Source organism: Drosophila eugracilis, unplaced genomic scaffold (assembly GCF_018153835.1).
Source record: "Drosophila eugracilis isolate 14026-0451.02 unplaced genomic scaffold, ASM1815383v1 contig_1781, whole genome shotgun sequence".
NCBI classification, from domain to species: domain Eukaryota; kingdom Metazoa; phylum Arthropoda; class Insecta; order Diptera; family Drosophilidae; genus Drosophila; species Drosophila eugracilis.
Genome location: NW_024572623.1, coordinates 550,102 through 562,862, shown reverse-complemented (window position 1 = coordinate 562,862; position 12,761 = coordinate 550,102). Strand labels below are relative to the sequence as shown.

At 44.5% G+C, this 12,761-nt stretch overlaps 6 protein-coding genes across 6 annotated transcripts; 3 read left to right on the top strand and 3 right to left on the bottom strand.

Moving 5' to 3' along the window:
- Positions 1–109: 109 nt before the first annotated feature.
- Positions 110–789, bottom strand: LOC108111395 (thyroid transcription factor 1-associated protein 26). The gene is made up of 3 exons (XM_017220830.2): positions 602–789; positions 297–539; positions 110–235 (listed from the first exon to the last, which is right to left on the bottom strand). Exons 1-2 carry the CDS (start codon positions 722–724, stop codon positions 297–299), a joined length of 366 nt encoding a protein of 121 aa, XP_017076319.1. The 5' UTR covers positions 725–789; the 3' UTR covers positions 110–235.
- Positions 790–820: 31 nt separating this feature from the next.
- Positions 821–1,436, top strand: LOC108111394 (28S ribosomal protein S18c, mitochondrial). Its single transcript, XM_017220829.2, has 2 exons — positions 821–925; positions 981–1,436. Exons 1-2 carry the CDS (start codon positions 892–894, stop codon positions 1,367–1,369), a joined length of 423 nt encoding a protein of 140 aa, XP_017076318.1. The 5' UTR covers positions 821–891; the 3' UTR covers positions 1,370–1,436.
- Positions 1,437–1,459: 23 nt separating this feature from the next.
- On the bottom strand, positions 1,460–2,510 carry LOC108111393. Its single transcript, XM_017220828.2, has one exon. The coding sequence runs from the start codon at positions 2,024–2,026 to the stop codon at positions 1,460–1,462; it is 567 nt and encodes a 188-aa protein (XP_017076317.1). The 5' UTR covers positions 2,027–2,510.
- A 94-nt stretch (positions 2,511–2,604) lies between these two features.
- LOC108111391 (RING finger protein 37) lies at positions 2,605–5,391 on the bottom strand. The gene is made up of 3 exons (XM_017220826.2): positions 5,132–5,391; positions 4,360–5,076; positions 2,605–3,752 (listed from the first exon to the last, which is right to left on the bottom strand). Exons 2-3 carry the CDS (start codon positions 5,062–5,064, stop codon positions 2,997–2,999), a joined length of 1,461 nt encoding a protein of 486 aa, XP_017076315.1. The 5' UTR covers positions 5,065–5,076; positions 5,132–5,391; the 3' UTR covers positions 2,605–2,996.
- A 534-nt stretch (positions 5,392–5,925) lies between these two features.
- LOC108111454 (sphingomyelin phosphodiesterase) lies at positions 5,926–8,567 on the top strand. The gene is made up of 4 exons (XM_017220926.2): positions 5,926–7,041; positions 7,296–8,016; positions 8,087–8,236; positions 8,291–8,567. Exons 1-4 carry the CDS (start codon positions 6,005–6,007, stop codon positions 8,462–8,464), a joined length of 2,082 nt encoding a protein of 693 aa, XP_017076415.1. The 5' UTR covers positions 5,926–6,004; the 3' UTR covers positions 8,465–8,567.
- A 703-nt stretch (positions 8,568–9,270) lies between these two features.
- LOC108111452 (sphingomyelin phosphodiesterase) lies at positions 9,271–12,727 on the top strand. The gene is made up of 4 exons (XM_017220923.2): positions 9,271–9,397; positions 9,764–10,655; positions 11,539–12,406; positions 12,468–12,727. Exons 1-4 carry the CDS (start codon positions 9,271–9,273, stop codon positions 12,591–12,593), a joined length of 2,013 nt encoding a protein of 670 aa, XP_017076412.2. The 3' UTR covers positions 12,594–12,727.
- The last annotated feature ends 34 nt before the right edge of the window (positions 12,728–12,761 follow it).

Sequence of the window (12,761 nt, the reverse complement as noted above, 5' to 3'; positions counted from 1 at the left end):
TAACAGCTTTGAAAATAAAATTGTTCAGGAAATAATGCCTACTGTCTCAGATTTCTTTAAAAAATAGATAGCTAAACGTTAGAAGAGAAATTTTAAAATAAGATAAGCGTTTAGATCAAATCATTAATGTATTCAACTTATAAAATATGTGCCAAACTAAAGTAAATGTGGAAAACAATTTATTTAAACTAGAAATAAAGTAAACCTACTTTAAAAGTAATCATATTTTTGCCTCCTAGGAAAAATCGAGGTTAGTGTCAAGTGTTCCGTGTGTCGTAAAAAGATCCTTGACTCACTTAACGACGCTTCATCTCTTCGATCTGCTTCAAAAGGAGCTGCATGCGATCCTTCATCAAAGGCTGCCCTTTTTGTGTTCTTTTGCTAATGGCCTTGGTTTTCTCCAAACGCTGTTGTTTGTAGGCCTTTACTTTGGCATCCCGCTCCGCACGAACTTTTTCTCTTTCCGCCGCTGCCTGAGAAGCCTTTTCCTGGCGTTTCATTTTCCGGATCTCTGGTTTATTGGGTTTATTTGGTTTATCCTGAGAAGATATTGGTAAAACATGTGTGTATACCTCCTCTGTACGATTGATTTTTCACTTACCCCTTTGGCCTTTTGCTTGTTTTTGTTCTTGAAATAGGGCTTATGGTTGAGGGCCACTTTGCCAGGGCCATTGAATGGTTTTCCATTGGCTTTTCCTTGGGTTTTCTGCGATCTCGGTTTCATTTTTGTGTTTTCATTAATATTCTAAGCAGTAGGGTGACCGTCGAACAACATGCTAGTTTTATCGAAAGTATAAACGAATCGATGTATCGATTGCTGAACACATGTTACCTTACTGCATTTACCAACACTGTTTAATAGTTGTTTTTTGGTAATATTATCATATTAAAATGTTGAAACTAGGCAAATTTCTAGCACAAAATGGTGAGTTAAAAAGTCAGTAAAAATATAAGAACTCTACTAATAAAGTAATCTATAGCCACTGTTGTAAACCTAGTGGGCAGACAGCAATTTGGGGCCACCAGCCGTCTCTACTCGGCTTCACCGGAATCTTCTGACTCGGATTTACCAATTGACATAACGAATCCCTACGAAAAGGACCCTCAGCAGTGCATCCTCTGCAAGCACAGCATAGAGCCACACTACAAGAACGTGAAGCTGCTTTCCCAATTCCAGTCACCATACACTGGTCGCATTTATGGGCGTCATATTACCGGATTATGCAAGCGTCGGCAGGAGCAAGTAGAGCAGGCCATCCTGCGCGCCCAGCAGTGTCTGCTGATGCCAGGGTATCATAAGGACCTCGACTTCCTGCAGGACCCTAAGCTCTTCGATCCCGAGAGACCCGTTCGTCCGCACAAGTACTAGTTTTTTTTAAAGTTTTGAGTTTCCTTTTTGTTGCAATGGGAATACAGTTTATTAATGTTAAATCTAATGGAAAACTATGTTTAACTTAGGTCATTCCTCCTCCAGATAACGTAGCATTTCGGAGGGAATGCCCAGCTGGTAAAGGAGGTCCTTCTTTGAGAGTCCAGGCTCCGCCAGCGTCAGTAAATCGTCCACAGAGGCTATAAAAGCCTTACGCCAGATTTCTATATCCCCCTGAAGTTCTATAATTTTGCTGCACTGAGGATCCTCTTCGAGTTCATTCTTCTGAGGATTATTATTCTCTGTCAGGTCCTGAACACCCTTGTTTTCGTTGGAACCTCCTTTAGAATCCCTTTTCTTTTTGCCCTTTTTGGCTGGTTTCTTAGTAACCTTCGGCTCCTCATCCTTGGTGTCATGCACTGCAGCAAACTCCAGTTTCTTTTTTGTTAATTCCGATCTGTTCTTGGACAATCCTATCCTACGGGAGCTCAGGGATAAAGCTAAAGCTCTTGGAGTCTCCAAATTCTCATTTGGTGTGTGCACAGCTGAATCTTCCCTTTTAATACGCAGTAGGGGCGTTGATTGACAGCCTCGTTTGCCCAATCCAAGACGGGGTCTCCGACCGGATTGAGGAGTGATATTTGCCTCATCGGACATCAAAATATCAAAAAATTACGAAATTCGGCAGGTTTTTCAAATGTTTACAAATAAAGCGGAATGGGACCAGCTGTTTGTTATCGATATCCCAGATTCAGAATTAAGTCGCATATAAAAGGCAAAAGGGGGCGCCTTATTGAAATGTATAATGTAGATAAGATCAACAACAAAACAAGCAAACAAATTATTAGGAGACTCAAGAACTTAAAATATATATTTATTTTAGTACTTTAATATGTGAAACATGACTTTGTAAGCAATACAAATTAAGTACAGAAACATATTTTATTGTATATGCTTTTATTGAGCCAAAGTATAAAAATACATTATATAATTTATAAAATAAATTGAACTATTTGTGAAACGAGGTGCAACACAATAAAAATGAATGTTTAATATCTATAAAAATTTCAAACAAAAGTAAAATGCATTTTTATAGAAAGCTAAAAAAATGTAAATTTCTTACATTAAAATGTAAACGTTTTGAGGCATTTTGAACTTAACAAAAATATGGAAATAATTTTAAAATGCAAATATCAAACCACAAAAATAACTTTGACATTGATTACGCAATCGAATTGGGTTTTATTGTATTTTATTCTAAATATAATTGGTATGAATATATAAACCTGCGCTGAACGATCCTGTCTTTCGGGGACTGTATATAAAGTGTCTACAAAAACTAGGCGCGCACTCTCTATTGCTAATCGGTAATCCGTAATCTGCTCTATGACTAAACGTGACCTGATACTGATACATACTGCCGAATCGGGAAAGACTCGCGCGTGTACACTTTTGGCTTCTCTGCGACTCTGCGACCAGACCGACTCTGATATGACTATAAACTAACGTAGACGAGGCCTAGGGGCTAAAGCGATTGACTGGCTTACAAACTGAACCGAAGGGCCGAACCAAACTTATTGCGACGATCGACTGAGGAGGCTCGATCGGGAGAAGTACGGGGAAGCTCTTAAGGGTCCAGTTTATGATACCGCTCCACATCGGCTCCGCGGAAGAATACTTTGCAAACGCACTGCTGGTCGCGCGAGAGGAGCACCAGGCACTCCCGGCAGACCAAATGGCGGCAGGTGCGGATCTCGTAGCCGAACTGAGCACTCCGACAGTTTATGCAGCTGTCGGGAGGGGCACTCGATGATCCGGAACCCACGCTCGAGTTCGCTGCCAGCTGGCTGAAGCGAGTGACCTTTTGCAGCGCTTGCTGAATTGCCTGATCTATGGAGGTTGTAGCCGAGGTCACCGTGGCACAGGCGCTGCCATGATGGCTATGCCTCGCCCTCTTAGCCGCCGGTGGTGAGTGCGGGGATCCTCCGAAGGATGCGGCCGATGAGGAAGTGGCCGTGGCTGTAGCTCTGCTCTTCCGCTGCTGCTGCTTGTAGGCGCTGCTCAGTGCCGAATAGGTTCCAGCAGCCGGACTGATCTGTCCCGGCTGGCAGGTGCTGCTGGCGAACTGCGAGGCATGGCGACGACGCAGACGAGATGTTCCAAGAGAACGCGGCACCGCCTTAAAGTGCTCCGAATGCTCCATGAGGAACTTCTCGATGCGCGCCTTCAATGCCAGATTGAGGATTGCTTTGCGCTGTGCAGTGTATTCCAGGCCTGTGAAGGGATCCGATGGCTGGCGGCCCCACTTGGCCTCCTCCTCGGCGTGTTTGTCGATTGTTGACTGGTCCACCACTTTTCCAGACGGCAACACGGTGGGAAAGATCTAAAGTGAAAAGTGGCAGCGTTAGAGGATTGATAATGACGAATTGGGAAATCCTTGGCAGAACAAGTCATCTTTTTACTGGAATATCACAATGAAATGTGAATAAAGTTTCCATAATGATTCAATGAAATTTTCTAAGAGAAAGAAATCAAGTTGAATCACGAAGAAATAACATGTTTTAAAGGATTTCGTTGAATTTTTTTATCATATCTGAAGGGTAATAATCATGCCTAATGATTTAAGAACTGATATTTCTTGGTTGAATGACTGCTGTTTCGTTATTTTCCTGGTTACACATTGATAAAGGTGCGTATATGATTTCAAAATGGAAACTGAATCAGAAAGATTACAAAAATTATATCGCCTCATTTCCTAGGACTTCCCAAGATATGCAGGCGTGTTCCCGTTTCACTTATGAGCACATGACCAGATTAAATCGACCTTGCAATGCATTTCTTGCGGAAGTGGTATCGACAAAATGGCTGACGCTGACTCATGACTAGGCATTCAGTGCAAATGTATACTTTTTGTGGATCAACATTAGGAAATCAAGAAAATAGATTTTGTCTGCCATTAAAAGGAGTTTTAAACACAAAATATTCCTTACCATTAGCTCCCATGTGATGGAATCTAGGAACTCCTCTGGAATGGAGAGTGAGGATTGCTCTCTGAGCTCTGGAACATGACGCGGTGGTGACCTCTGTCCGGTGGGTGTCTGAGCGGCATCCCTCTGCCCGTATGGATCGCTAATCTCGCTCCAGATACTCTTTACCAGTTCCCGGTCGGCTTTGTCTAGGGATCGGGCGGGTAGGCCCCACATCTGAACCTTGCGCAGAACTGGAGGACATTTCTCCGTGGCCCGGATCACTACCTTAACGCTATTAGTGTTCGCCAGAATCTTGTGAGCGGATTTGAAGAAGAAAACCTTCTCACTTTGCTCCGAGTTAGAACTGCTGCGAGAGTTGTAGTCGCTCTGGTAGCAGAAGGTTACCGAATCCACGCCACGTCCTAGGTCCCGGACAAAGGCCACTCTTTCCCAAATGCCATCGTGCCGTCCATGTAGTTCGAAGGAAGTGGATCTGAGGGCTCCGCAGGAGGGCCACAACTTGATGACCTTCATGTCCACCGCCTTGGGAAAATCGAAAATGATTTCTATAGGTGGCTTGCAAACGGCGAAGCACATGAATCCCCGTTCCAGCTGTTCGATGTCGTCAGCCACCAGATTAGCCGCAGTGTATCCGTCCTCGCACACGGCATCGCTCTCTACAGAGGGCTTCAGTTTTGGGTTGAGAAAGTTGATAAGGCTGCTCATCCTGGCTGGGCTCTGTACTTAGTGGGTATAATGTCACTTTATCGGGTATATCTCTTGTGTGCCCCACCTGCTCTTTATTCGCACAGAAAATGGCGTCACTGTTCGGCAGTCTTTTGTTGTTGCTTCTGGCCCGAAACACTGGTAATCCTGCCTAGTTATCCTTGTTCTAATCCAGGGGAGGGTGCTTTCTGTTCACTGCCCGATCCTGAACACTCACAGCCTGTCCTGGACTTCGGATGGCATCTTACAACGCTGCTTCAATAGTAATTATCGCCCTGCCTCTTGGAATATTTATAAATCACTCGTTTGGCGATGTGACCATGCAACGGCTGGGCTGGTGGGACCAGGCGGAGACGCCGGAAGAGGTGGGGTGTTTGACAAGTACTGCAGCATGGTCACACTAAAGTATATTGACCGCTTAAAATGTTAGAGTTCAAATTGTAAACAATAGTAAATCAATCTAAGACATAAAAATCTCTTACACCACTACATCGATATTTCTTTGGAATCGCTAGCGCCTTTATCTGTTATATTTTATTTTGGGAAAGTGATAAGATAGGATTAATGTAGTGTTTACCATCTACATCCACTTCTGTGGAATTCATGATTTTAACTTAAGCCTATGTATAACTAAACTTATTAAATATGTAGCTAAAGTTCTTATTAATAATGGCTTAATATAACATTCTTAATCGCAATTTATGGTGAATTGCCAAAATCGGCATTTTTACGATGTATTATTGAGTAATCTGAAATCTGCCCCACCGGAGGCAGATTATGGCCACTTCTTCAGCCTAATATAAAAACACAAAAGCTCGCATATTCGTGATTAGGCTAATCTCACCGTTAAATGGATTGGCCAGCTGGTGGAGAGATAACCAGAGGCTATAAGTGGCCCCACCGATTGAAGTTATGCTCCAGTTGCTCCAGTTTGTGAACCATGAGAGGAATCGGAATTCAGCTAGCGGTCGCCTTGGCCTGCGGGCTTCTGGTGGTTTCCGCCGTAAACCTGCCCGGAGTCCCCATACACTTCGATATGGACGATAGTATCCTGTCCGCCATTGCAGATGATATATCTGAGCGTCTAGCCAAGGAGTACATAACCTATTTGAAGACCGGAGTGGAGACGCCGGAGTTCCTGAAGCTTACTAATCAGCTGGCCAAGTCACACAGTCAGAAGGATATATTCACCAGGAACATGCCCGATCTGGAACCCAGGGATAGCTTCTTTGTGTGCGTAGCCTGCAGATCAGTCATGCGGGTTTTCATCCGCACCATTCGCGATGAGGACGGCGAACTCCACGGGGAGAATAGCTCGGTTCTAATGAAGGATTTCGCCATGGATGTGTGCCGTAGGCTGAACCTGCAGACGGAGGAGGTCTGTGAAGGTCTGATTGATTCCAACCTGCCCACCGTCGAGTACATCATGCGGAACTCCGAGAGCGATTCCCAGAGCTTCTGCTCCCTGTTCATGGAGTACAGCTTCTGTAATGCCGGCTCGAATGCGGATTACAACTGGACTCTGACTGTGGACAATACTGGAGAGGCCTTGTCTGGCCCCAAGTCCGACACCCCTACCTATAGCGAGTCTGATATCAGGATCTGCCAGTTCACTGATATCCACCACGATCCCTTATACACGCCCGGAAGTCTGGCCACCTGCGCGGAACCCATGTGTTGCCAGAGGAACAAGGAGACAACCGAGGGAACCAGCGATGCTGCCGGATATTGGGGCGATTACAGGGACTGTGATCTGCCGTGGCACGCCTTTGAATCCGCCCTGGATCACGCAGTGGCCAACACCAAATGCGATTATGTATATCAAACTGGAGATATTGTGGACCATATGGTGTGGGCCACTTCTGTGGAGAAGAACACTGAAGTGCTGACCAAGGTCAGCCAGCGCCTCAACGAGGCTTTTGGTGATGTTCCCGTCTATCCCTGCATTGGAAACCATGAGCCTCATCCTCTGAATCTGTAAGTAATCCATTAAAAACTATTTAAGAATCTTTAAGATTTACATTTACTGGTCGAAAGCATTTGATATTTTTTTTATATAAGCAATACTGTCTATTTATAGATTTCTTGAGTTTTAATTCCTAATCTTAGATTAGCTCAGAGTTATAAGTGTACTACTAAATCCTTATCTTTGACTTCCTCTTGCATATCACCCAATAATTTACAATGTTTTTAACCACACGTGCTAATCTATCTTAATTTTGAAATTGCAGCTTCAGTCCCGAGGGTGTTCCAGATGAGATCAGCACCAAGTGGCTTTACGAACATCTGTACAACGACTGGTCCAAGTGGCTGCCCGTAGAGACCAAGGAGACGATCCTCAAGGGAGGTTACTATACAGTGGTGCCCAAGAAGGGTTTCCGTATCATCGCTCTGAACAGCAACGATTGCTATACGGATAACTTCTGGCTGTATCACAGCGGCACGGACAAGATTCCCCAACTCCAGTGGTTCCACGATACCCTTTTGGAGGCCGAAAAGGCCGGCGAGTACGTCCATGTGCTGACCCACATTCCATCGGGTGACGGAACCTGCTGGTCTGTGTGGGCTCGAGAATTCAACCGCTGCATCACTCGCTTCAGTTCCACTATTAGTGGTATCTTCACTGGACACTCGCACAAGGATGAACTCTTTGTCTACTACTCGGAGGAAGGAGGACATGCCACGGCCGTTGCCTGGAACGGTGGTGCCGTTACCACCTATTCCAACAAGAACCCCAACTACAGGGAGTACGCAGTAAATCCCGAAACCTTCACTGTAACCAACCATTGGACTTGGATTTACAATCTCACGGATGCCAATCTGAAACCGGATGAGCAGCCCGAGTGGTTCTTGGAGTACGAGTTCATCAAGGAGTTCACCGAGGACACGAGTCCTGCCGGCATTGACAAACTGCTCGATCAATTCGCCGAGAATCCCGCCCTGATGAGGAAGGTAAGAATCCATTTCACGTATATAGTCTATATTCTTTATACTAACTAATAAATACCCTTTTATCTTTTAGTACTGGCGATTCCGTGTGACCTCTGCAGATCCTCAGGTGAATGGAGGATGTGATCGCACTTGCTTGGCAGGATCTTTGTGTCGTGCTGCTGTGACCATCAATTCCCAGACAGGACGATGCGAGGAACTGCGGGAAAAGCTGTTTGCCTCTGTAAGTCACTCTTATGAAATCCCGTAGATCGGAAACTAAAACCTCCTCCTTTAGCTGGATAACGAGGAAAACACCTCATCTGGTGGCGATGAACCCACGACTCCAGGACCCAGCAGCAGCACTCCAGGTGATGAAGATGACAACGGAGGCGGCGGGTCCTCCACTTTGGGACTGCTCAGCATCAGCTCCTTGCTGGCCATCGTCCTCTCCATCCGTCTTAGCTTCTAGAAACCCTCATTTGTACCCCCTAAGTTATATAAGCAAATGGATTCCATTCCAAAAGTTACCACTCTCAAGTGGCAAATAGAAGTACGCGCTTATCCCTATCGAAGCTAATCTGGTGATTTTTGTTGGGGGGACTTTGTTTTCCCGTCGATTACCTTATCTGCTAATGGCGATTAGCTCAAATTAGCCAATTTAGCAGCATTCTCCATAAAACATGCCGTTGGCTACAGGTTTATGGCCAAGAAAATGGCCGATTTTCAACACGCGGATAAATGTAAGCACGTGCAACAGAGTTTTATTTTGGTAATGATTTACGACGGACCGATTAAGTGGAGAATCGTGATCGAATGTTGGGGATCACGCCACAATCTTAGTCACTCATTTACACTTAAAAAATATTGGTAATGTAAACATTAAAATATATATAATATAAACTTAGTTCAAAAAGAAAATATATAGTATATTAGTACAGGGTAAAAAGTAATATTTTTGAATAATCTAAAAATACAGAACTCATTTGAACAGGTGCTTAAAACGTACTTCAAAAAACTATTCCAGTAATGTGAAAAACTGAAAAAGATGTATTACTCTTTCGAAAATTTATTTGCTTATATACTTATACTTATATGAGGACTCTAATACCGATTAGCAGCCGAAGAAATCTGTCCTCGAACTTAAATTAGTATGGGCTGATGACCGCTGGCATTTTACCGAAGCGATATCACTTTTTCTGATAAGCGGCTAAGCTGATAGCGATGATATTAGGCTATAAGTAGGGGCTGGTCTCCAATCCTTTACACAGTTTCGCCATGAAGTTGATCTGGAGCATAGCTGTAGTGGGGATCGCCATCCTGCTCGTCGGGTGCGGGGCATTCAGCCTTCCGAACGTTGCCGATAACCTGACCAAGGAGCAACGTGCTGCAGCCATCGTCTCAGGTGGGTTGAAGATCCTTAAAAGAACATTAAAACCTATTCGAGTGAGCAAAAGAAAATCTTTGTTCTTGATTAGTACTCAAAGGATTAATCATAAAAGTGTAGTTCTGTGTCCATAATAGAGCGATCAATAATCACGTTCAGTTTATATTAAAATATATATTATCATATATTTATATGAGATTCGCTAAGTGGATAGATTAAGTATTGCTTTCCATTATGAATTAGAATGCCTATCAAATCATGAATGGCGTGGATCAGGTAGCCAGATAGTCACTAAGTCGAAATTGTTTGGAGTTGGCCAAAAGATAACTTCCAGCTGACAGCTTCGAGTACCTGTTTTTGACATCCCTGATTGCCTCTTTACAGCTAGCGTGGCGGAAGAGATAAGCCGTGAGTACCTGAAGTATCATCGAACTGGCATCGAGACCGAGAGACTTCAGCAACTGGGTAAGGATCTTCGGAATAGTCACAGCAAAAAGGCCATTTTCACCGAATCCATGGCTGAATTGAGTTCCGCGGATCAGTTTTTCGTCTGCACCCTCTGCAGATCCACCATTAATGTTTTCGCTCGAACTTTCACCGAGGGAGAGTTGAGTGGGCCGCAAAGGGATGATGAGGCCAAGAAATTGGCTCTGGGACTCTGCGATTACTTTTCAATCAGCACTCAGGAGGTGTGCTCCGGATTATTCGAGCTAAACTGGCCTATTTTTGACTTTATCCTGAACGAAACTGTGGCAAGTTCACAGTCGTTCTGCGGAATGCTACCCATTCCCATTTGCCAGGTGAAACAGGATGAGTACAATCTTACCTTGACCATCCAGGGTGATTCGCCCACCGAATCAAACTCAAATTTGCCAGCCAAGACCTCTGAGGATATCCTCGTTCTGCACCTCACCGACATCCATTATGATCCTGAGTATAGCGTGGGCAGTAATGCAGCCTGCGATGAGCCCATGTGCTGTCGGAACTCTTTGGCCGAAGGATCTGACTCCTCGGCAGCAGCTGGTTACTGGTCTGATTACCGTGATTGCGATTGCCCCAAACATCTCATTTTAAGCGCCTTTGAACACATCAAGGATAACCACAAGATCGAGTGGATATACCACACTGGCGACGTGCCGCCCCACAATGTCTGGTCCACCACCAAACAGGGAAATCTGGACATGCTGTCCGAAATCGATGGCCTCCTGGCCGAGTACTTCCCAAATACGCCCATCTACCCTTGCCTCGGAAACCACGAACCTCATCCAACGAACGTGTGAGTACTCGTAATTTGCACTCCCTCGATATGATTAAGTTAATGACCCGGATGGGAAAAGTTCAAACAAACGTGTCCGAAATTGGCTTGAATTGGGGCAAAAAAGCCTTGGCCTTGGGTAATTCTCGGTTATTTCGCCTTAAAGAGCAAGTATTATTTCTGACCCACAGACCAAGAAAACTAAAGGTCATAAAAGACTTCGCCCAAGCACCCAATCGAATTGAGTTTCTTTTACTTCATCGCATAATTAGGAGTCTTTATTGGTATATGACCTATAATTTCTTAAAACTTACTAACCAATATCTTCTGACTTCTGCATTTCCCTTCAAGATAAAGTTTATTGTCAGTTTTTCCCACAATAAAACTCTTCCCACAAGTCATAAAGTTCGATATGGACCCATAGTAAATACTACTACCCTTAATTAGAACCCTTTTAAGCGAAGGCTCTAGTCTACGCAATTATAGATGATGCTAAATATACGCTTTAAGAACTCCTGTATTTTCCGCCTAGATAAAGTTTATTGTGAAAATTTCCTCCTATTGCTCCCCCACTGCAAACCCATAAAGCCTGATATGGCCCCCTATAGTAAATATTTACTACGGCTGATTGATACAATTTGGAAATTAGGTACTACCACTAGCCGAAACTAATCTACTAAAGTTAAAAGTGATCGGCTTTTAAGCGATTGGGGGACACTAATTACTTTATAGCTGTCAAGCAGCTAATTTCAATGAGGCGTTCAATGCACTTTAGTTTTAGGAAATTCAAGGGAATACCGCCCTTATTTCCTAGGATTACTTAAGTATGAATTAGCATTGATTTCAGATTAATAAACTTAACAATGATTTTAAATTTGTTTCGCATTTATTAAATTCATTACAGTTTCGGCAATGATGAGGTGCCCTCAGCCTTGAAAGTTGATTGGCTCTATGAACACGTTTGGAGCTTGTGGTCCAAGTGGTTGCCCAGTGAGGCCAAGGACACTGTCCTTCGGGGAGGATATTACACCGTGTCGCCGAGTGAAGGACACCGCATTGTGGCCCTCAACAGCATGGACTGCTATCTCTACAACTGGTGGCTGTTCTACAATGCCACCTTGATCCAGGAGCAGCTTCAGTGGTTCCACGATACTCTATTAGCGGCTGAACAGGCGGGTGAATCTGTCCACATCCTTACCCACATTCCCGCTGGCGATGGCGATTGCTGGAGCAGCTGGGCCAATGAGTACAATAGGGTTCTCACTCGATTCAATGGCATCATAACTGGAGTGTTCAGTGGTCACACCCACAAGGATGAGATGAACCTGCACTACTCCGATGAGGGTTACGCCACCGTGGTCAACTGGAATGGCGGTAGTCTGACCTCCTATTCGAACAAGAATCCCAACTACAGGCTATATGAGCTGCATCCTACCAACTGGCAGGTTCTAGATCACCACACCTTCACGTTTAACCTGACTGAGGCCAATCTGAAGCCAGACGAGCAGCCCCAATGGGCCTTGGAGTACCAGTTCACTAAGGAATACACCGAGGACACTAGTCCTGCGGGAATCGATCGCTTGCTGGTGGAAATGGCTGAGAAACCAAGTTTGCTGAGGAAGTTCTGGCGGAACAAGTTCACCAACTCGGACCCCAAGTTGGCCGAAGGCTGTGATGACTCTTGCCTGAGTAAGACCATCTGCAGGATAGCCACCAGTAACTACCAGGAGCGAACTCGCTGCAAGGAGCTGCAGGCCATCCTGGCGGAGAGTGTGAGTATCCTTTGGAATACCCTATATAACTTATCTGTTATAAGCCATGATTTCCTTTTAGCTGGAAAATGAGACCGATACGGATGACAATGGTGGTGATGGTGGCAGTGGAGGTGCTGCTGGATTGACTGCCCTCAGCTTGGGGTCTCTGCTGGCACTGTTAGCTGCATCTAAAGTACTTGGATAGGTCTTATCAATGGCCCCGCCTATTCTTAACACATAATATCAATGGCGATAATCACACCCCATAAAGGGGGTTATAAAACTACTAAAGGAATGCCCGAAACCTCCGGAGATAAATAAAAACCAACAATAAACACACACGATTCTTGTAGTCAACACTCAGAATGTTCGA